Raw genomic sequence first — 21,274 nt, forward strand, 5'->3', positions numbered from 1 at the left:
GAAAGCAAAAATATAAAATAGTAGCGCACAATAACTTGGATGAGTAACTTTAATCTGATGACTGGTTTGAAAATAGAAACGCATTACTGGAAAAAAGCGGTCAGATTAAACGCTATATAAATAAAATTGAACTGAATTGAACAGTTCAGATGCTTCAGATGTTTGTCTTCCGTCTTTCTGAGTTTAAATCATCAAATGTGTGACGTGACATGTGACTTAACCAACACTAAAATAAACTTCTTCCAGAAAGCGAAGTCGTTGCTCTAAAACAAGACTCTCAGTCTTTTATTTCGCCCCCAGGTCACTAAGGTCTAAACTCTCAGATCTAAAGGCTTTTTCTCAGTTGCTGCTCCAAAGCTCTGGAATAGTCCCACGTTACGTCCTGTCCCGCTATCCACTGTTTTAAATCTGCTTCAAAGTGCTGCCTTTTTTCTCTTGCTTTTACTTGGGTCAGAGGCTAGTTCAGTCTGGTCCATTATAAACTGATTTTCATTGTTCTTTTAGGTCGCTTTCACACCAGAGCTGTTTGGTTTGATTCAAAAGGACCAGGGTTGGTTTCCTCCAATAGTCCGCTTCGTTTGAGCAGCTGTGAAAGATCAATCGTACTCTGGTTCGCTTGAAACAGGGGTCTCTGGGATGTGAACTCTGGTGTGGTGTGTAGGCAGTACCTTTACGTGCACGTGGAAAAAAGGCGAATTATATGCTTTAATCTGACTTTAACTGGACAATTTAAGTACATGTAAACACGTTACTCCAATTAAGAAACCCAGAAATCGATTTTCTCTGCCATGTATACGCCTTAATCAGACTTTAACTGGACAACGTGTGTGCACATCATCCACAACTGCTGCGCTGGTGTATGACCCCGGAACAAAAACATCCGAGAAAGCCAGTCACAGAAGAAGAAGAAGGTAAACAGAGCCGGTAGAAGAACCACCAGAGGGATAACGGCATCTTATCTGCACCAATAGACCATCTTCAAAGACCATCTAAACATCTTCAAGAAAATCTACACCTCCAGTTGCCTTTATTCAACTCCTTTTGGAAATCCCACTGACAACACACATATCGCCACCTAGTGTAGAGGAGGAGGACATGTTCCTGTCAGTTATTCGATTTTCTGCATTGCATATAAACTGGGACAAGGACCACACTGAAGTAAACACAGGACCGAATTCAGGAAGCGATGCACTACTCAGTGTGTCTTGTGTGGGGTGTTAACAAAGCCCCTTTCACATTGCATGAAAAACCCAGATGGCCTGTCAGACTGTGTCATTGTAGAAGCTCCAGGGCTGCGAGCAGCTCAAAAACAGAGGGCAGAGATTTTTGTTCATTTTTTTCAATCAAACAAATTAAATGTGTTGTTACATGACTGTTAATGGAAGCACATAGGTGAATTAGTCCTATGTCATGTTCGGGAAATTGCACCGATCGGGGAAATGTATGCACGGCTGTGTTTATATACAGCTTGGAAAGCGATATGGTACATTTTTTATCGATCACGGCAGCGTGACCGCGAGTTTAATTTAAATGTGTAATGATGATGTTGTCGACGAAATGAAAACACAGGCACGCAGCTCTCACAACTTTAAATAAAGAACAGTGTCATTTGAAATTGAGGCGTGCAATGCAAGTAAATACTGGGGGGAAATGGGGAAAACTGTTTTCTACCACCACCCTCGCAGAATGACTTCTGTTCCTCTTTTAGGAGGAGGTTGCTGAACACATGACCATTCAAGAGAAGGAGCAGAAAATGCAGCATTAGCTCCACTATATCAATATAGCATTATCGCCTTAGGATTATTATTGCATCCAGCGTAAAGTTGCACTTTAAAGTTCATGTATCACAAAAGTGCTTTAGCTAAATATACCAACACTCACTCAGAGCTGGTGATGGACTTGACCTCACCAGTGTCAGCATTAACAGCAGCAGAACGCTTATTAGCACAATGACATGTGCACATTAAACGCATCGCTTGGCACATACAGTAGATTTATCACCTGATGCGAGACACACAATCATAATTTGTGCTCCTTGTTTACTATTAGGGACCGTGTGCATGCACTTGGTTGTAAAGGTGTCACCAGAAAGTGAGTTATGATGCCTAAATACCGCCAAGTGAATGGAATGTTCCTTCCGGGAGGATCCTGTACAGTATTGTACAAACAGCGTCTCCTGGGCCTGCCCGGACTCATACAAGTTGGTATTTCCAGTTACTAAGCCCGATCGAAAAAAGAAACCAGTCTCAAGTCAAAACAAGACGGCAACGCAGCGGTAAATTAAAACCAGTTCATAATGTGTTCCCCCGTGTAATGTATTCACCCCACTCCTTGTTTGCTGCAGTTAAAACACGAAGGCGACGCTTTGATCGCGTTTAAGCGCCTGATTCAACCATAAATTTAATTGGGCCTCATCAACCACATTATTTTTCCGATAGCATTACAGATGTTTTTGCATGTGTGTGTATTTGTGAGTAATTGTCTTGGCAAACTAATGATGTGTCGTACCAGATGAAAGAAGGAAGACAAATTTGAAAAACTTTTGGTGAAATGATTGAAATTTGTTTCGCATTACAATCTGATTTTAATCTTGCTTCACAACATTCACCATCACTAGGGAACAGATAGAAAACAAAAGAAGTTTTGTTTCATCAGCTGGTGATAACTGGAAACTCCCCTCTGTCTAAACCCCAAAACTGTGGAACAGCCAGGTACATATCCAGGTAAGAGCTGCACAGTTCACTCAGAGTCATATATTAGAGAGAGTCTGACCAACTCAAATCATGGCGCAATGTTTGCTACATCAGAGGTTAGATTCTACAGTGTAACCCTATGGGGTGGACGTGCTATGCTGAAGTAAATGTCTTATTTTCACCATTAATGTTCCTATAAATGTTATTACCGACGTCTGTCAATATGTAAAAGGTCCTCACTTAAATATCCCAGCGTCTACTTCCTTTAAATATCTTAAATGAGCTGTAAAATGCTTTGTAGCCCAATCACCTCATCAGTCATGGAGCTGTGTTTACCTTCTCCTCAGTCTCCGTGTTCATCCATCACCGTTAAAAGGTGGAAATTACTCAGAAAAATCAGAAATATTCAGAAATAGTGAAAATTACATTACTGTTATTTAGTATTAGCATTATACGTGTCAGTTAAATGTGTCTATCTACATGGACATAAATTACATGGACACATGAGTTTCACAGTATATATGACGCTAGCTGCTATTTTTCTAAGCATTTAGTCTAGATAGCTAGCTAGCATAAGGCTAGCATAAGGCTAGGTTAGCTTCAAACTTCATTCATTTGTAAAGTGGTGTTTCTGAGATCAAGGTTCACATTAATGATGGTGTGACTTTATTTTTCTATGTAAAATGACATTTACCTCATCACATAATAGGTAGAAACCAGCTGACGTCCAGTTCTTCCTTTTAATCTTCTGCTCCATAACTTTCTCCGTTTTTGTTCACTGGGGAAACGGTGGAGTTTCCTCCGTGTTTTCCTGATCCTGTGCTGGAGCCGTAGGCTGAGCACTGTGGCATATTTTAACTTTTAATCCAACTCTATTCTCTGTTATTGCCACTTCTCTGTGGGTGAATATTGGTTAGATGGATCCAACATGGCGCCCATGAAACATGTGACCAGCTCAGAACCAATCAGCATAGAGGGATAGCTCAGACGCTCCATCCCCTGGTTGGTCAGACTCTCTCTAATATATGGCTCTCAGTCCACTGAGCACTTTAAAACTCATCATTTGTCTTTAGTGTTCAGTCCCGACTCTCTTTTTCTATTTTTTAATGTTTATTTTTAATGCTTTAGAAATAAACTTTTACTTGACTTGACTGAACCAGCTGTAAGAGTAATACTTTTCAGAGAAATTAAAAGACGATCCAGAATGAGAAGGGGGACCCACTTTCCCACCATAACAGGCTTCTACTTTCAGTCCATTCTCCTCCAGGAGTGATGGGAGCACGGCTGCAGATAAACCTGAAAGGGAAAACGGAGCAATCAAGGTGGCGATGGAAAGTGCTAATGGAAGGATATGAAATGCACAACACATTACATAACAGCTGTCTAACAGTTGAGCAACTATGGGGCATTTTTACATGTACAAACTGTTCACACATTCCGATGTCTAGCATCCTAATCCAGCACGGTGGTGAGGGGTTTTAGTGGCACTTTTGAGGTTTACTGAACACAACACAACACAACCACCGCCGTGTTGACAGAAGTGTGGGAGGTGCTTTCTAATACAAAAGATTATTCAAGTTTGGAAACATCAAGGTGTAGCTTGTAGCGGTTTCCTGCTGCAAGAAAATTCCACGTTAAGATCACAGCTTCCAGACGAGCTGTGCGTCTGACTGGGCATTAGACGTGGCTGCCTCTCTGGTTTTCATCTCGGCCAAATATAGTACTGTGAGTCCCGAGTGTGTCTCAGCACAAATGAGTCTCACTCAGATCGTCCTTCACAGTGAAATGGATGGCTAATTTCCCATTGCTCTCAGAAAACAATGGGATGTGTCACAGTTAGGAGGCATGAACTCTAAATGGGCTTGATTTGTTCCACTCCAATACTCTAAGTTCTACGTATCAGTAACACATTGAACAAAACATTTCCCCTCAGATTAGCTACACGACTGTGTATAGTATATAGCAGGTCCGTGTATGTTTTGGTCATTGGATTTTGGACATAAAAAAACAAAAAGAATTAGTGATTATTTGATTTTCATTTTAAAAATTCAAAAATCTAAATTACAATTAAAGGTATTATTCTTTGTTGAGGTCGAGGAGGATAAATAAAACTTTAAAAATCGGCCGATTTTCATTTTCTGTTTCTAAAAACAAAAAATAAAATCGTTAGAAGACAGAAACAAAAAAAAACGCCATTTTTTCCATATTGTGTGACCGGAAGTTGTCGTTTTCAAAGTAAGAGCATGTAAGAGGTTGGCGCTGTGTAACACAAGTTGATGGATGTTGTTTTTCGAAACAATAAAAGAGTCTCAGTGAAGAGGACATGACTGCAGAAAAGCATAGCCCAATATTTCAGACAAAAGCCACATAGAAGTCATATATTTGCGCGCTCTGGCCATAAACACGTGCTCTTACTTTGAAAGCGAAAACTTCCCGTTGCAAAAGACGAAAAAACGCGCGCTTTTTTGTTTCTGACTTGTAACGATTTTATTTTGTATTTTTAGAAGCAAACAATGAAAATCCATTCTCGATAAAGAAAAATGCCTTGGATTTCAATTTGAATGTTTGAATTTTAAAATAAAACCTAATTTTATTTTATTTTTTAATATCCCTTTTCTGAACGGACAATCCGGTGAGCAAAACATACACGGACCCATTATACTTAAATTTGTCTAAATTTTACAATAGATGTGACAAAACAGAAAAATAAAAAATAAAAACAAAGTTGAATCTCGTGGTGATTGTGGTTCTGATTGAATGTTTCCACACGGTGCCCTCAAGTGACAATTTGACAGTATTACACCACAGATATCATAGACCTCTACAAAACTTTACACGTTGCGTGAATTCAGACCACCGGTGTCTGGAGGAAAAAAGTGGATCACCAGAGGATCTAGTGGATGGATGAATGTGCTTGAAGTCTTCAAGTTTGTACATTTGTTTTTGATTTATCTCCCGGTTTTAAATATTATTATACAGGTTTCTACAGGTTTCTATCCACACTTCACACATTTTGTTGTTATTGTTGTTGTTTTCTTAAAAAAAACATTTATCCTGTATGATTTTGTCCTTTTTCAGTTTATTTATATGTCAAACAAATAAAAAACAAAACAGGTGCAAACTTAACACAACACTGAGACATAGAAATACACAGAAATTGCACTTGTTCATGACATGTTTTGTGATATTACAGTTCATGAAATGTAAACACTTAGTTCATGAAGTAAAACGAGTTTGACGGAGCTAAAATGAAGTATCCAAACTCAAACCACTTCAAAAACACTATTTTTCCCAAGTTACAGTGATGACGGTTAATGGTTGTCACCAGGTATTTATTGTTGTTTACATTTATATTATTAATTACTCACATATCATTTATATATAAATAGTATATGTGTGTATTTAGTGCATACTATGAATATATGTATCTGTATATGAATACTGTGTATAATAACTAACTAATTAATAACTGTTTATATAAATATTAAAGAGTAATGTAAAATGTAAAAGGAAGAGGGAGAAAAACAACTAATTTTTAATGTAAAATTTTATTGCTTTTTTTTAAAAAAAATATTTTTAAGATTTTACCAACTGTTTTTTTTTTTTTTTGTATTATCATTACTGTTTATTTGCACATCTATACATAACATTTGCATGTTTGGAATAAACCACAAATGAAAGAAAGTGTGAAACTGACTCCAGTTGCTTTTTAATGGTTAAAACACGAGGCCTCATGTGTTAAACCGACGACATTAATGGCACCTTTCAACATTTTCATCCCATCTAAAAAAGGCACGTGTCAGTACACTGAGTCCAGCAGCTCCTCAATTTTAATGCCCTGTCAGCGATGAGTTCACTGGTGCATTGGTGAGTCCCAACAAGTGCACTTTCAATGACCCACCCATCCCACCCCACCACCCCCCACCCCTCAAAAAAAAAAAAAGAGGGAGCACATCTAAAAATACAAGTGAGCAGGGTGTGAATGATGAGTCATGACTGACTGATGAGTCAAATAAGGGGAACGGCTTCAATGGAGCAGTCACACAAGTCATGCTGCTCCATGTAAGTCTGGTCAGTCTGGGTGTGAGCTCCCCCTGCAGGGCTGGAGCACACGGTGCGGCTGCTGCTGCTGCTGCTGCTGCTGCTGGTGGAGGTGGTGTTTTTGTAGAGCTGCCATGGCCGTGTGAGGCCGAGCGAGAGCAGATATTTCAAGGTTTTTTGACGTCTTGTGTCTGCGGCCCGACTGTACCCCGGATAAATTCCTCTCCACGCTGAAAGAGAGGCGAGTTTTGTTAATGCCTCACATACATACGGCGTAAATCTTACCTAAAAACATTAATTTAAACTGTAAAAATACACAACTCACTAACATTTTCAGACTATAACAAATGTATGTATGTGTAGATGTTTGGGGAAATACTACAAGAAAAAGCAATAAGGCAAAGCAATGAAATCATACCTGATTTTAAAATTGTTACGTTGTTACCATTAAGGGGCAAAAGTGTCCTCTTCAAAAACGTCTTAAAAATGTTAATGTTATTTTCTACTTTTTTCTTTTTACATAAATCTTTAATCCACTTCGATACTAATCATAAATACCAAAAGTTTGATTATTTTTTTCACTTTTAACCTTTCATATGTCAGTTTTTGTGAAGGCATCACACATTTTTTTGAAAAAGTAAACAACACACACAAATTGGAATATTTTCAATAATCTAAATTGAAAGTGGATATTTCTTGGGGAGATTATTAGAGCTTTGGAAACGTCAATGATTAGTAGCAGCACGGATTTTTTTTGTAGTGTCTGATTAAAACAATTTTTACGTTGTTACCATTAAGGGACAAAAGTGTCCTCTTCAAAATTGCCTTAAAAATGGCATATGTTAATATTTTTTTATATTAATATTAACATAAATCTTTTAATCCACTTCAAGTACTAATCCCAAAAACCAAAAGTATGATTATTTTCTGAATTTTAACCCTTTATATGCCAGTGTTTGTGAAAAAAAAAAAGAATTTTTTTCAATAATCTAAATTGAAAGTGGATTTTTCTTAGGCAGATTATTAGAGCCTTGGACATGACAATGATTAGTAGCAACACTGATTTTGCTGGATTATTTTTTAATTTTATTTTTTTTTGTAATGGCCGATTAAAAAAAAATGTTAAGGGACAAAAGTGTCTTCTTCAAAAAAGCCTTAAAACTGGCATATGTTAATATTTTTTTCTACTTTTTTGATGGAATAGACAGACAGAATACGTTTTTTTGATAAGTTTTAAAGCATTTTATTTTAGACACAGAAATTGTAAAAATTCTTAATTATGTTTATTATGTTAAATATAACAAATGATTTTTATTTTGTTCTTATGTGTAATAATTCATCCTGTCCTTTCTCAAACTAGATTATTATTTTTTGTTTTGAATTGTTTTATATTGTTGTTGGAAACTGATGCGACTTGCACTTGCTTTTGATGGTGTCGATGGTTTGAAAAAAATAAAGGTTGCCGTACCGTGACTCTGTGACCCGTGCTGCAGGTGGAGGTGGAGGTGCAGGTGGAGGTGGGTGGGGTACGAGTGCAGAAGAGGGCGACGTATTCGTCTGTAACCCAGTTTCAGAGGAGCCCCGTTCTCTCCTGCAGTCTTCCTCTGTGGTGGCCTGGCTCAGACGAAGCCGACGCGCACGGATCGCAGGTAGTTTACGTTTGACACCGAGAGGAGGTGAAGGAGACGACGCGGCGTCTGGGGACGGGGTGAGTGGAGACACGTCCAGAGATAAGACGTCTCTGAGGTCTGAAAACAACAACAACAACAACAACAAAGTCGTCACCTGGAAGGTTTAGTTTGTAGTGTGGGTTTAATCATTAATTAGGTCCAGATCATTAGTACTGATCTTTAATTAAACTCACTGAGAGAAAGAGGAGAACGTTACCTGGAGACAGAGACTGGACAGAACAATCAGCTTGTTCTTCATCACTCCTCCCACCACTGAAACCATCCTCCTCTTCACTATCCTCCTCCTCCTCCTCCTCCTCCTCCTCCTCCTCCTCTCCATGCTGAATGGTCAGGACCTGTGGGGAACGTTCTCTCTCTATGGCCTGAAGACGACTGGAAGAGAACGAAGGAAAGAACGACACGGATTTAAAATGAGGTCAACATGGATGGAAAGACAGATGGAAAGACGGATGGATGGATGGATGGATGGATGGATGGATGGATGGAAAGATGGAAAGACAGATGGAGGTAAAGATGAATGGATGGATGGATGGAAAGACAGATGGATGGAAAGACGGATGGATGGATGGATGGATGGATGGATGGATGGATGGAAAGACAGATGGATGGATGGATGGATGGATGGATGGATGGATGGATGGATGGATGGATGGATGGAAAGATGGAAAGACAGATGGATGGATGGATGGATGGATGATGGAAAGACAGATGGATGGATGGATGGATGGATGGATGGATGGATGGATGGATGGATGGATGGATGGAAAGACAGATGGATGGATGGATGGATGGATGGATGGATGGATGGATGGATGGATGGATGGAAAGATGGATGGATGGATGGAAAGATGGAAAGACAGATGGATGGATGGATGGATGGATGGATGGATGGATGGATGGATGGATGGAAAGACAGATGGATGGATGGATGGATGGATGGATGGATGGATGGATGGATGGATGGATGGATGGATGGATGGATGGATGGATGGATGGATGGAAAGATGGAAAGACAGATGGATGGATGGATGGATGGATGGATGGATGGATGGATGATGGATGGATGGATGGAGATGGAGGATGGGTGGAATGGATGGAAAGGTGAATGGATGGATGGATGGATGGATGGATGGATGGATGGATGGATGGATGGATGGATGGATGGATGGATGGATGGATGGATGGATGGAAAGATTCTTAGATCAACAATTAAACCATTAAATGTTTATAATATTCATAAGTGTTTAATGTAACAGAGATTAAAGGGTTTGTTGAGTCAGTTCTTTCAGTGGTTTTAATAATATTATTATTATGCTTTAATATTCATTAATATTCTTTCTTCCTTTGTACGTTGGTTCTATTGTTCCCTCAGTTTGCCTCCACACACTAAGTCACATTTGCCAGAATAAGTGAAGAGTGATTTACATATAGAATTAAATGTAGACTGATAAAGAGAGGGAAACCTGCTGTGCTGCTGCCTCCAGGCTCTGAGCTCCGCGAACACGTTGACGCGTTCGCTGGCGTCGGGCTCCTCCAGGTCGTAGGTGTGTTCTGGGACGTGGATGGGCAGGTCACGGGGGGCGGAGCTGGATCTGCTCGGGGCCGTCTGATTGGTGAACAAGAGGCAGGAGAAGAATATTTATAAAGCAGAGGGATTCACACATCACATATGCCCCCCTCCCCTCCCCTCCCTGGGCCTGTCCTCTCAGGTTTCTGTCCTTCTGTTTATACCACCATGACATTAAAGGGATGAGCTGCTGCTCTGTCAAAGCCCATAAAGCCTGTTGTTCCTCTTAGTTGACATTAAAGACTGTGCAGTTCGGGAAGCGACATTTGGCAGAGATGATGAACTGGTTCAGGGGATTTTATTGACATGTGTTGTGGAGAAGCTGCGCTGTCCCTTACCCTCAGCTTTTCTCGCCTTGCTCGGATTGCGAGGACGGGGTTTCCACAGAACAGGATCTTTCCAGCTCCTTAAAAAAAAAAAAATCCACAGAGAGATGAACCGAGGCGTCACTGTTTAATGTTTAATAACGCAATTAAATCCACTTGGTGGCGCTGTTGAGCACCAAGAGGCAGAGCTGTGTATTAGAGAGAGTCTGGCCAACTAGTTATCTAGACTAAAGGCTTAGAAAAATAGCAGCTAGAGTCATATATACTGTGAATTTAACTGATTCTGACTCCTTTTAACGGTGATGGATGAACACGGAGGCTGAGGAGAAGGTAAACACAGCTCCATGACTGATGAGGTGATTGGGCTACAAAGCATTTTACAGCTCATTTAAGATATTTAAAGGAAGTAGACGCTGGGATATTTAAGTGAGGACCGTTAATGTTGAAAATAAGACATTTATTTCAACATAGAGTTACACTGTAGAATCTAACCTCTGATGTAGCAAACATGGCGCCATGATTTGAGTTGGTCAGACTCTCTCTGATATACGACTGTGTTTGCTGTTTGCTGATCAAAATACATATATAACATAATGTCCAGGGAGTCTAACCATGCGTCAGAGCGCTACTTTCTTCTTCCACCGCTGCTGGATCTGCAGAGTCTGCAGAACCGGGTCTGGACCCAGGAGGGGAGAGGACTCCGGGTCTGGTCGTCGCTGTCCGTGGTATGGAGCCGGTTTGTGGTCTGGAGCCGGTTTGTGGTCTGGAGCCGGCTGATGCCACGGACCCGACCAAGGAGAGGCTGCAGGGAGGGCGGCTGGCGGAGCTACATCTGCTGTAAGGACGTGCACTCTCTGCTGTCTCCTCTACAAAGACAAAAAGACATTAAACACACTGACTGCACTGACCTCACACACACACACACACACACACACACACACACACACCGTCGTCAGTAGCAGCCTGAGTGGAGTTGCTGTCTCTGATGCAGTTTCGCAGAATGTCCCAGTCTTCTCCCATGGAGCTACAGCAGCTCAGCTTGTCCTCCTCCACCTCCACTTCATCCAGGTAACGCAGCTGAGGGATCAACTCCCTCACTGCTGCTCTGTAGCTATAGTCCAGCGCCTGGTTAGAAGACAGAGAGAGTTCATTTAATAGCATACAGTAATTAACATTAAAACCACCAGGTGAACAACATTTAAACCCATTTAAAAAGTTCAATGATCTGCTGGGAAACTTTTGGATTCATGTGGATGTTACTCAGACATGTAGCACCATACTACACTAGATTATACTAGACCATGCGTTACTATTTCTAAACCACATTAAAGTTGCTTATCCAAGTTACTGTGCGTTACTATTTTTCCCATTTTATATTTTCTTTTTGCATCTCGTAGAGCGACGTCACTTATGCGACAAGTCGTGTTTTCAGCATGAGAACTCGGGTGTTTACACCACACAGAGACACAGACGTAAACTAAAATGGATGGAGGAGAGAGGTGAGACTGGAAATGCAGCCACTGGAGTGGTGGTTAGAGGAGCAGCTTGGAGAAAAGAAAAGAAAAAAACTGTAAAAATGCACGAATAACTAACATTTTCAAACTATAACAAAATGTAACAACTCTTTAGAGGCTTCAAAGTCTCTAAGTCAAGGCGTTGGTTGAGTGTGTGTTGTAGAGGAAATGCTGCATTTTTGATTAAAAAACAAAACAACGACATGTTTTTAAAGGAGTAATCAGTAATCGGATTACTTCTTCAAGGTAACTGCCCATAGACATGACACTCCATCCCCAGCAGGATGCAGCCTGACACAGACACAAAAATGTTTTAGGAGCAACTCCCCTCAAAGAATAATACAAATAATTATAAATTTAATAACCAGATCATTGCACTTCACTTCTAATATAAATGATAGTGTGTTTCTTTTTACAAAGGTACACACTGTGTTGCAGGTCCAGTGCGTTAGAAAACAGGATATGTTGTAAAGGAGATGAGAGGAGGTCATGATACTATGATACTGGCTAAAGTATATACAGAGTCCAAAGGTAAAATTAAAATTAAAATGATGCATGTTAGCTGTGCATCAAGATGTTTTTGCATTCGGTTTTAAGCTGCAGATTGTAAGTGATCAAATTAGGCCTCCACCGAACCACCGCAGATGCAGTGAATGAAAAAGAGGCTGGCGAGGGGGAAACAGAAGAGAAAGGAGGAGGAGAATGAGGTCTAAGCGAGAGGAAGTGAGCGGATGTGTGTGTGCGATGGGAAGGCACAGAGCTGGAGGAGTGATAGTTTGGCAAGAGAGCACATCCTAGAACCCCTCAGCCACTACAAAGCGCGGGGCCTAATGCATATTCAGCTCAGCGTCTCCCTCCATTGCCCCAGTTTCCTAATTAATGCTCTGCTGGTGGGTGTAAATAAACACATTCACAGTGGCCCAAAAAAAAAAAAAAAAGAAAGAAACCTCACAGCTCACACACGGTGCTGGAAATGCAGCTTGTATCGAGCGCCCGGCTACACGGTGACGGACATGTACATCAGATTAATAATGCATCGACTGGTTTTCAGACTGAGCCCTGTAATGTAATAATAAGACATTACGTCGGTGGCACGATGTCTCCTGTCTGTAGCGCTGAACATCAACATACGCAGCGATTCGATCACATTTACGCTCTGATGCTTAAGCAGCACACGCAGACTACTGAACGTTCACGACCACAAGTTGCATTTAGCTTTTTACAACATCATCTGAATACGACACTTCCTTTCCAGGAACTCTGCCCAGGCTCCTTGCTCAAGCTTTATTCAACTCCAACCGTTCTGTTTTGTTTTTCATCTCTTGCCAAACTACTGTCCCTCAGAGCCTCGCTGCAGCACTCGGTCGCTTCAAGTCGCACTCTTCTTTCAGGATTTTAAGCATATTTCTTTTTTCTTTCCATCATTTATTCGGTACCTTTTAGCCTCTTGAGACCCTGCGTCCTCATATGGGGACGTTAAGTTTTAGGTTTGTGGCAGCTTGTTCTGCTTCATTGAAACTTATATCCTCTTCACTAGATTCTAGTTGGTGTAAAAACATGATAGCGGGCAATTAAATTCTACAGTCGATCACGTAACAAACGTGCAAAAATGTGCAAAACCTCAACAAATTTTACAATTCAAACTTCTTTATTAACTAGTTTAATTATTACACGCAAGTTCTATCAATTGTAACGAGTTATAATAATAGCTAATTAGCAAGAACTGATCCTAAATAAAGAGAAATGGAGAAATGAAAAAGCTCAGGTCTCAGGAGGATATGACAGGTGAAAGCACAGTGACAATAATGGAAGTACAGTAACAATAAGGAAGTGATTTTTTTATTTTTTTTTTAAATGCATAACAGGGAAACCCCAAAAATCCCCCAGTAGGCTCCCCAAAATAACAGTTAGCCTCTAACTTAAGAAAAAAAAAAAAAAAAACAAGAGAGAAAACAGAGGCAGAATTTTTATATAACCTTGGAGAAAGTTTAACCTAATGAAGAGTGAAACTTCATATCCTGGGACCTCTGGATGTTAAACTTAATTTTGGTGGTGTGGTAGGTGATCGAGGGTTTGGATACTTATGAAATTGATTACTGACTATAAAGAAGTTATTAAAAAATGGGGGTGAGTTTGTTTATTTGATAAATATTAAGTAAGCAAGTGTACTGAATGACTTCTTGGAACAAAAAAAAAATTCTCACCGCTCCTTTTCTGCAAGAGAAGAATTGGTTCCAGTTTAGATTACTGGCCAAGACAATATTGGAATAACCAATAAAAAGATAAATCATTGAATATTAAAGATTTAGTGAGACTTTAGTAACATAAGTCCTCAACAGGTACTGCAGAAAGGTTGCGAAATCTTTGGTGGATTAGACATATCTGTGTCTCCAGAATTATAAAGGACAAAGACTGATCTGGTGAAATAAAAAGCATAAATATTTGCACATAATCTGAGCCTTACCTCGGAGGAAGTTTGGTTCGGGTGTAAACACACGGGGTTTCCCTCCAGGGTGAGTGTCTGGAGTTTGCTACACAAACCCAGATACTGAACCTGGACTAGGTCGTCCACCTCATTCCCTTCCAGGTCTAACAGCTCCAGATTCTCCAACATCCCAACCGGGCCAAGTTCTGACACATGGTTATAGGACACGTACAGCTCCTGAGGAAAGAGGATGGAAAATACAGATAGTGGCAGAAAATAGACAATAGATGGCAAATAGGAGGGGTGAGTATTGGAAAGGACTTCACGATACGATACGATACGATACGATACGATACGATACGATACGATACGTATCACGATACATTATTGCGATTTTATGATATTGAGATATTCTAGATAGTTCACTAAGAAATTTTAAATGCAGTTTAAAATACAAGTTGTATGTATGTGCACCATATGACAGTGATAATTCATTGAACAAACTGCATCAAAAACCAATATTGATTGAAATGATCCGTTTCCTATTTATTGCACGTGTTTCTTCCCACGTAAATGTCAAAACACAGTTTGCAAACTGCATATTTAAATTCGTTCCTTCTTCCATTTGCAAGCCAAAGCGCCTCCAAACGTCAGCTGTAGGGCTGTAGGTGTAGGCTGGACTTGTTCTTTTAAAATCAATATTAAGATATTCAAAATCAATATTGTATCGGAGGAAAAAATATTGCGATATATATCGCCATATCGATATTTTTTCCCACTCCTACCAAATAAGTAGAGAAAATGCCAGATGCCAGAGGTCACAACTAATTTGTATTATATTGCTACATAATTTATTTTTTTTAATATTATTATTATTATTATTATTATTTTTATATATATAATTTACTGTGTAATACTGATGTGCGGATCGATACTGAAATATCGATACTTCTGATACTTCAGTCACTGGAGGTAATGTAGGAAAGTAACTAAACTATTGAGTTGTGGCAACACAACATAGACACACACCTCAGGTTAAATCATAACAAAGAGTAATTAAGATGCAAGTTTTCATTTTATAGTCGTTCTTAATAGTTAAAGAATAATTTATTTTAATGGTCTTATTTATTTGTTGTTTTTTTTTAGTGTTTGAAACACTATTTTCTCATATTTTGTATGATTGTGTCTCTGTTTGGTTTTTCTGTTGTTGTATTATCTCAGCTACATAGTAAATGAGGCCACTACCTCAATATACTTCAGAGTTTAAAATAAATAAATAAATTACTCTGATGTCTTGTGTTCTTTATGAAGCTATGATGATTTTTTAGGTTTACCAGACACATTAGGATGAATTCACACAAAGTATCGGTATCGGATTGATATCACCGATACCAGTCTGAATTTTACTCTGTATCGGATTGGAAAGGAAATCTGTGCTGTGTAAAAACAGGTCACCAGTGCATCAATCATGCTAAAACTTAAAATAAATAAATATCCAGAAATTGCTTCATTTGCTCCCTGAGCCACCTGTAAACTCAACACGTCTACCTTAAGAGAGGAGAAAGTGGAAATGCCATCCAGGTCTCGTAGGCAACAGCGAGACATCCACAGCACCTGCAGGTGGGAGAGGGTGGTTCCCAGGTCTCTAAGGAGACAAAATAGCACAAACTTGATTTAGAGGCTGTGAAGGGGAGTTACACAACACAGTGAATCATGGGAAATGGCTATCCTGACTCCTGGCCAATTCTTTTCTCTTCCCTCAGTGCAGTCTCCTCTGACTCCCACTTGTCTCTACAGCACACCCTGACTCAACGAGAAGCGTATCTGCAACCCAGAAAACACCCTCTCCACTTGAGCTCCCACAGCCCAGAGCAGGAAATGCTATCAGAGGCAGTGCACGTCCGGCTGGGTCTGCTCTGCTGCTCTCAGGGTGGGGCGGACAGCGCTCTGTCATTCTGCTCGCACTTAATTATCCCTTTAGCAGTTTTTGCAACGTGCTCTTGCAAGATTCACCACCTGTCCTTTAGACGGACGGCGTTTTAACCTCCGGAGACCCTGCGTCTTCACATGTTAAGTGTTTAGGTTTGTGGCAGCTTCTTATTCTGCTTCGTTTCAACTTTTATCCTGTTAACTTGATACTTGTTGGTGTAAAGACACGATAGCAGGATGATTCGTTGTCAGATTTTACGGTTGAAACTAATTCTATCAACAGCAACAAGCTATAATTTCGCTAATACATTGATTATTTGTAATTCTGCTTTTTGCACAGGTCTGTTCAGACATGAAAATTAACCGTTTTTGTGTATTTTGTTACATACTTTATCATAATATTGAGTGAAATAATCCCTGTGTCCACACACGAGGACGTATTTCTTTTCCAAAAACGACTTCCTGTTCAAACACGATGCTCAGTTTCCAGTTGCCACTAATCCCAAATAAAGACAAATGGAGAATTGTGTCTCTGGTTTTTCTGTTGTTGTATTAGCTCGGCTATGTAATACATGAGGCTGCTACCTCAATATACTTCAGAGTTTAAAATAAATGAATAAATTACTCTGATGTCTTGTGTTCTTTATGAAGCTATGATCTGAAATGCACTACTTTTTTGTTACATACTTTATTATAATATTGAGTGAAATAATCCCTGTGTCCACACACGAGGACGTATTTCTTTCACAAAAACGACTTCCTGTTCAAACACGATGCTTAGTTTCTGCCACTAATCCCAAATAAAGACAAATGGAGAAATTAAAAAATGCATACATACCAAACTAAAGCCCAGGTCTCAGCAGGATATTGCACGTTTGTGCATGTGTTTAATTCTATTATTTATTTATTATTTTTCCTGTTGAATTTGAAAACTGATACGCCCCAAACCCCGTGTCCCATTGTGGGGGCAGGTGGTCGAACCTGTTCTCCACACACATCTATCTCTACTACTAAACATCACATCTGCTGGTATCCAGTTTACAAGCTGCAACATGCACCTGCATATGTACTTTACCTGAAGCAGAGCGGAGACCTACACCTCCGTGCAAACTGTTTTAACCTCCTGAGACCCTGCGTCCTCATACGGGGATGTTTTTAGGTTTGTCTTCTTATTCTGCTTCATTTGAACTTTTATCCTCATGACTAGATCAGACTAGACTAGATTAGTCGTGTAAAAACATGATAGCGGTGCATTTCAGGTGATTCATTCTACAGGTAATCACGCAACAAAAAGTGGACAAGGTACAAAACCTCATCAAATTTTAAAGGTGAAACTTGTTTATTTATGTTTAATAAAGTTTCTACTTCAATGTTACACACAAAAGTAGCAAGTACTTGATTGAGGACATTCTGCTTTTACACAAGAGATCAGACATGAAAATAGACATATATTTTATATTTTGTTACATACTTTATTATAATATTGAGTGAAATAATCCCTGTGTCCACACATGAGGACGTAATTTTTCCCCCCAAAACTATTTCTTGTTCAAAGACGATGCTTAGTTTTTATAGTTCTTAGGTCCTATTATATTTACTGTTTTTTTCTCACAATGTTAGCTCTTGCTGTTTTTATTGTTTTATAATTTTAATATTGTTTAATCTGTTTTCTTGTTTTATGGTTTAGTCTTTTTATCTTTCCTGATGTATGACTGTGTTGTTTCTAAAGTGCTTTATAAATAAAGATGAATTCATTGGTTGATATTAATCCCAAATAAAAAGTAATTAAAAATGCATAATAAACAAAAGCTCAGGTCTCAGGAGGTTAAGCTGACATTGTCTTTTTATGGTGTCCAACACCACATCTCTACCTGGGTCAAATTACAGTTCTCTTTAAGTTACTAAAGAAACATAAAAGCACAAATACAAATTTTGCTCGGCCGCTAATTCTTTATCTGTAATATTCCATCAGGGAATTTTCCTTTGAAGCATGAAGATGAGGAAAAAAACAAGGAGGTGGTATAAATGTGACGTAACTTACCTCACTGACATAATCACGCTGTTGTTCATTTTGAGGCGCGCTAACCTGGGCAAGTAGGCACCTACGAGATGATCACATAAACAAAGACATTTCTCTCTTTCTTTCATGTAACATGCTTTTAATTGAATTTCTGTCTCGTAATTTCCAGATTAATTTAATCAGGCGTTCGGGCCTCAGTTAGTTTAAATAGCAGAGACTGACGACGGTGCATGTACAGGCAGCGCTCAGGTCATGTTGGGACTCATTGGGCAATCTGGGTTTTTCTGAGGACTATTGTGTTTACAGTCAACACAGCTCAGTCAACTCGCATGCTCGGTGGTTCACCTGCCATAATCCACGTGATTAACCTAATTTGAAGTTAAACATGCAATAAAAGTTACTGCGCTTGCAGCCTTGGCTGCATGAAAACATAACAAACGATTAAACCAACGTGATAAAACTGTACTGTACAATACTGTATATATCTTACCAATGTTACCCAGTGAGTTTTCCTGGGTATCTACACAGACCTCCAGCGAGGTCACATGAGAGAGGTCCCGAGTTCCACACAGGGATTCCTGGAGGGGACGGGAAATTAACATTTTATCAGCTGACCTGTGCCGACATAATGAGCTTGATTGTGCTTTTTGCTCGACATTGTTTCACCCGTTCAGCCATTACCTTAAATAATATTCCCGCGGCTTTTTAATATATGGTTTAAGAAGCCTGATTATTTTTGATAAAGCAGTTTAATGGGGGCATGGGAGAAGGCGTCGAGAGAAAATATTTAATAGATAATATCGTAATATAAACATTCATATGTGCAGCACTAGTCCGCAACCCCAGTGTCCACAGACAACTGAAAAATAAACTATGCAAATACACTACAAATAAACAGATATCCTTGTTCTTTTTATTTTATTTTTTTGCATGTTTGTTACAGTTAAATGTTTAACCCTCAGGCATCAGGCAACCTTAGGGACATTTTTGTCCATTTGGGCGAAATTTTCCTTATTTGGCTGCGTTAGTGCATATGGTACATTTTATTCTGTCTCTACACAAATTTTGAAATCCAAAAAATAATAATAATTATTATTATTATTATTATAATAGGTCAACAGAACAGTGTGAAAAAAATTACTACCCTCTTGTGACCTTAGTGGACAAAAACGTCCATGTCCAAAAACTGCTATAAACACTGATCGGATTAATACCAAAAATTCAATCATTTTGAGGAATTTTAACCCTTTAAATGCCAGTTTGATTACTTGATGACTGTTCACTTAAAAAAAAAAAACGTGAAAAATTAGGTATTTTCCATAAAATGTTGGGTAGCTGGGACGTATTTTTCAGATCAGTCTTGGTTATGACCAAGATTATCTAAAATATTGACTTGATTGGATTATTTGTTTTTGATTTAAAATTATTAACCTTAGCGGACAAAAATGTCCCATTGACTTCCATTATAAATACATTTTTTGATCTCTCAAAAAATGCCTGAGTGTTAATATTATCAAAGTATTTTTAATATTAGCCAAGAACAACACAAATAGAAACAAAATGCTGTTTTTAAATGAAGGTTTTTTTTATTAATAAGGGAAAACAAAATCCCAAACTACATGACCCTGTATGAAAAAGTGCGCGCACCCTAATAACTGGTTGTTCCACCCTTAGCAACAACTCAAGACTCATTTATTATGTTTTGTTGTTGTTGTTGTTGTTTGTTTGTTTTTTATCTCTTTTACTGGCTCAGTAGCAGTATATATAGATAGATATGGAAAGTGCTCTATAAATAAAGTCTATAAATAAAGTCTGACGTATTTTCACACCACCATCTATTTATATATATATATAGCCTACACACACACACACACACACACACACACATACTATCAGTGTTTTTTTTTTTATCTTACCAGCTTCTCTGGAGAGAGGTACAGCTCCACAGCCTCCTGAGAGTCCTCGCAGGGTTTCGTTGCAGGAGTTGGGTTGATGTAGCCGGAACCACTGAGCTCAGTCACCAGGATCCGTGCGGTACCAGGCCGGACCTCCTGGGGCTCGGACCCGTGACAGCAACTCATCTCTCACGTTTAGCTAAAATAATAAACATCAACATATACAGTGATAACAATGTCCACAACCACGTCTTCTTCCTTGCTAGCTTTAAGTTAGCATAACACACTAACGTTAACTGCCGACGCTGTCGTTAAGGAGAATTAGATTAATATTTTTCTCGACACACCGATTTCTAATAAACGTACTTTATGTTTTTTTTTCTTTCTTCTTCTTAAAATTCACGTTTTACCTGTTGGAGAACTGCTCAGTCCAAACAGAAAGTCTCTATATTTACATACAAACATACTACAGAGCCCACAGGCGCTGCAGAAGTTTGCTTGACAACCGCCCACAACTTCCTGGATACGGCGCTAACAGACCCGTGGCACGCTGGGAAACGTAGTTCACGCGTGAAATATTTCAGACGCCTTCAAAGGAACGTAGATTTGTAGCTCTTGAGGCAACCACTTGGTTAATAATTTTCCCATTGACATTATTCAATAAATAAATAAATGTATTATGTATAAAAATTATTTGTTTCTGTAAATCACCGACTGCCTGGTGCTGCATTCAAATGCTCGTTGTGAGAACGTCTTTCGGAAATCTATGTGTTATGCGATTATATTGAACATCAATTACTATTCTATCTGCAGTTAGAATAATTTCTACCACGTTTATCTGAATTGCAAGGGCATTTTATTTCCTGGTTCAGATACAACAATAATTGTGTTAATCAATAACAGAACAATGACGACATGATTAATTCAATTACATCATCTTTCCACGGAAAGTCACGGTAGCTTTGATGCCCCCGTAAAAAGGAGCTTGTACAAAAGGAAACTTTTACGACGAGGATGGGATTCGAACCCACGCGTGCAGAGCACAATGGATTAGCAGTCCATCGCCTTAACCACTCGGCCACCTCGTCACTGAACGCCGCACTCTATTGCATCACAAAGATATTGCGTCACCCGTTGACGTTGGTTTTCTCCTTTTGGTGAAGTTGTTTTTTT

At 39.2% G+C, this 21,274-nt stretch overlaps 1 protein-coding gene and 1 non-coding gene across 2 annotated transcripts; both read right to left on the reverse strand.

The window, feature by feature from the left end:
• Positions 1 to 6,644: 6,644 nt before the first annotated feature.
• On the reverse strand, positions 6,645 to 20,621 carry lrrc56 (leucine rich repeat containing 56). The gene is made up of 13 exons (XM_047596791.1): positions 20,512 to 20,621; positions 20,123 to 20,300; positions 18,697 to 18,784; positions 18,228 to 18,288; positions 15,806 to 15,902; positions 14,297 to 14,494; positions 11,266 to 11,443; positions 10,930 to 11,184; positions 10,331 to 10,398; positions 9,889 to 10,031; positions 8,622 to 8,797; positions 8,203 to 8,482; positions 6,645 to 6,964 (listed from the first exon to the last, which is right to left on the reverse strand). The coding sequence occupies exons 2-13, from the start codon at positions 20,285 to 20,287 to the stop codon at positions 6,766 to 6,768; spliced, it is 1,908 nt and encodes a 635-aa protein (XP_047452747.1). The 5' UTR covers positions 20,288 to 20,300; positions 20,512 to 20,621; the 3' UTR covers positions 6,645 to 6,765.
• Positions 20,622 to 21,107: 486 nt separating this feature from the next.
• trnas-gcu lies at positions 21,108 to 21,189 on the reverse strand. The gene has a single exon. It is a non-coding gene; the product is annotated as a tRNA-Ser (tRNA).
• Positions 21,190 to 21,274: the final 85 nt, after the last annotated feature.

This window comes from Mugil cephalus, chromosome 10, assembly GCF_022458985.1.
Source record: "Mugil cephalus isolate CIBA_MC_2020 chromosome 10, CIBA_Mcephalus_1.1, whole genome shotgun sequence".
Classification (NCBI taxonomy): domain Eukaryota; kingdom Metazoa; phylum Chordata; class Actinopteri; order Mugiliformes; family Mugilidae; genus Mugil; species Mugil cephalus.

Bases quoted from the DNA above. Each gene is read 5' to 3' on its own strand.
- lrrc56 (XM_047596791.1), bottom strand. From the start codon at position 20,287: ATGAGTTGCTGTCACGGGTCCGAGCCCCAGGAGGTCCGGCCTGGTACC. The intron at 10,399-10,929 runs GTTAGACTCCCT...TTTTTTTTTAAG, and splicing joins AAGTAGCGCTCTGACGCATG to GAGCTGGAAAGATCCTGTTC. The intron at 10,032-10,330 runs GTAAGGGACAGC...TTCACCAATCAG, and splicing joins CAAGGCGAGAAAAGCTGAGG to ACGGCCCCGAGCAGATCCAG.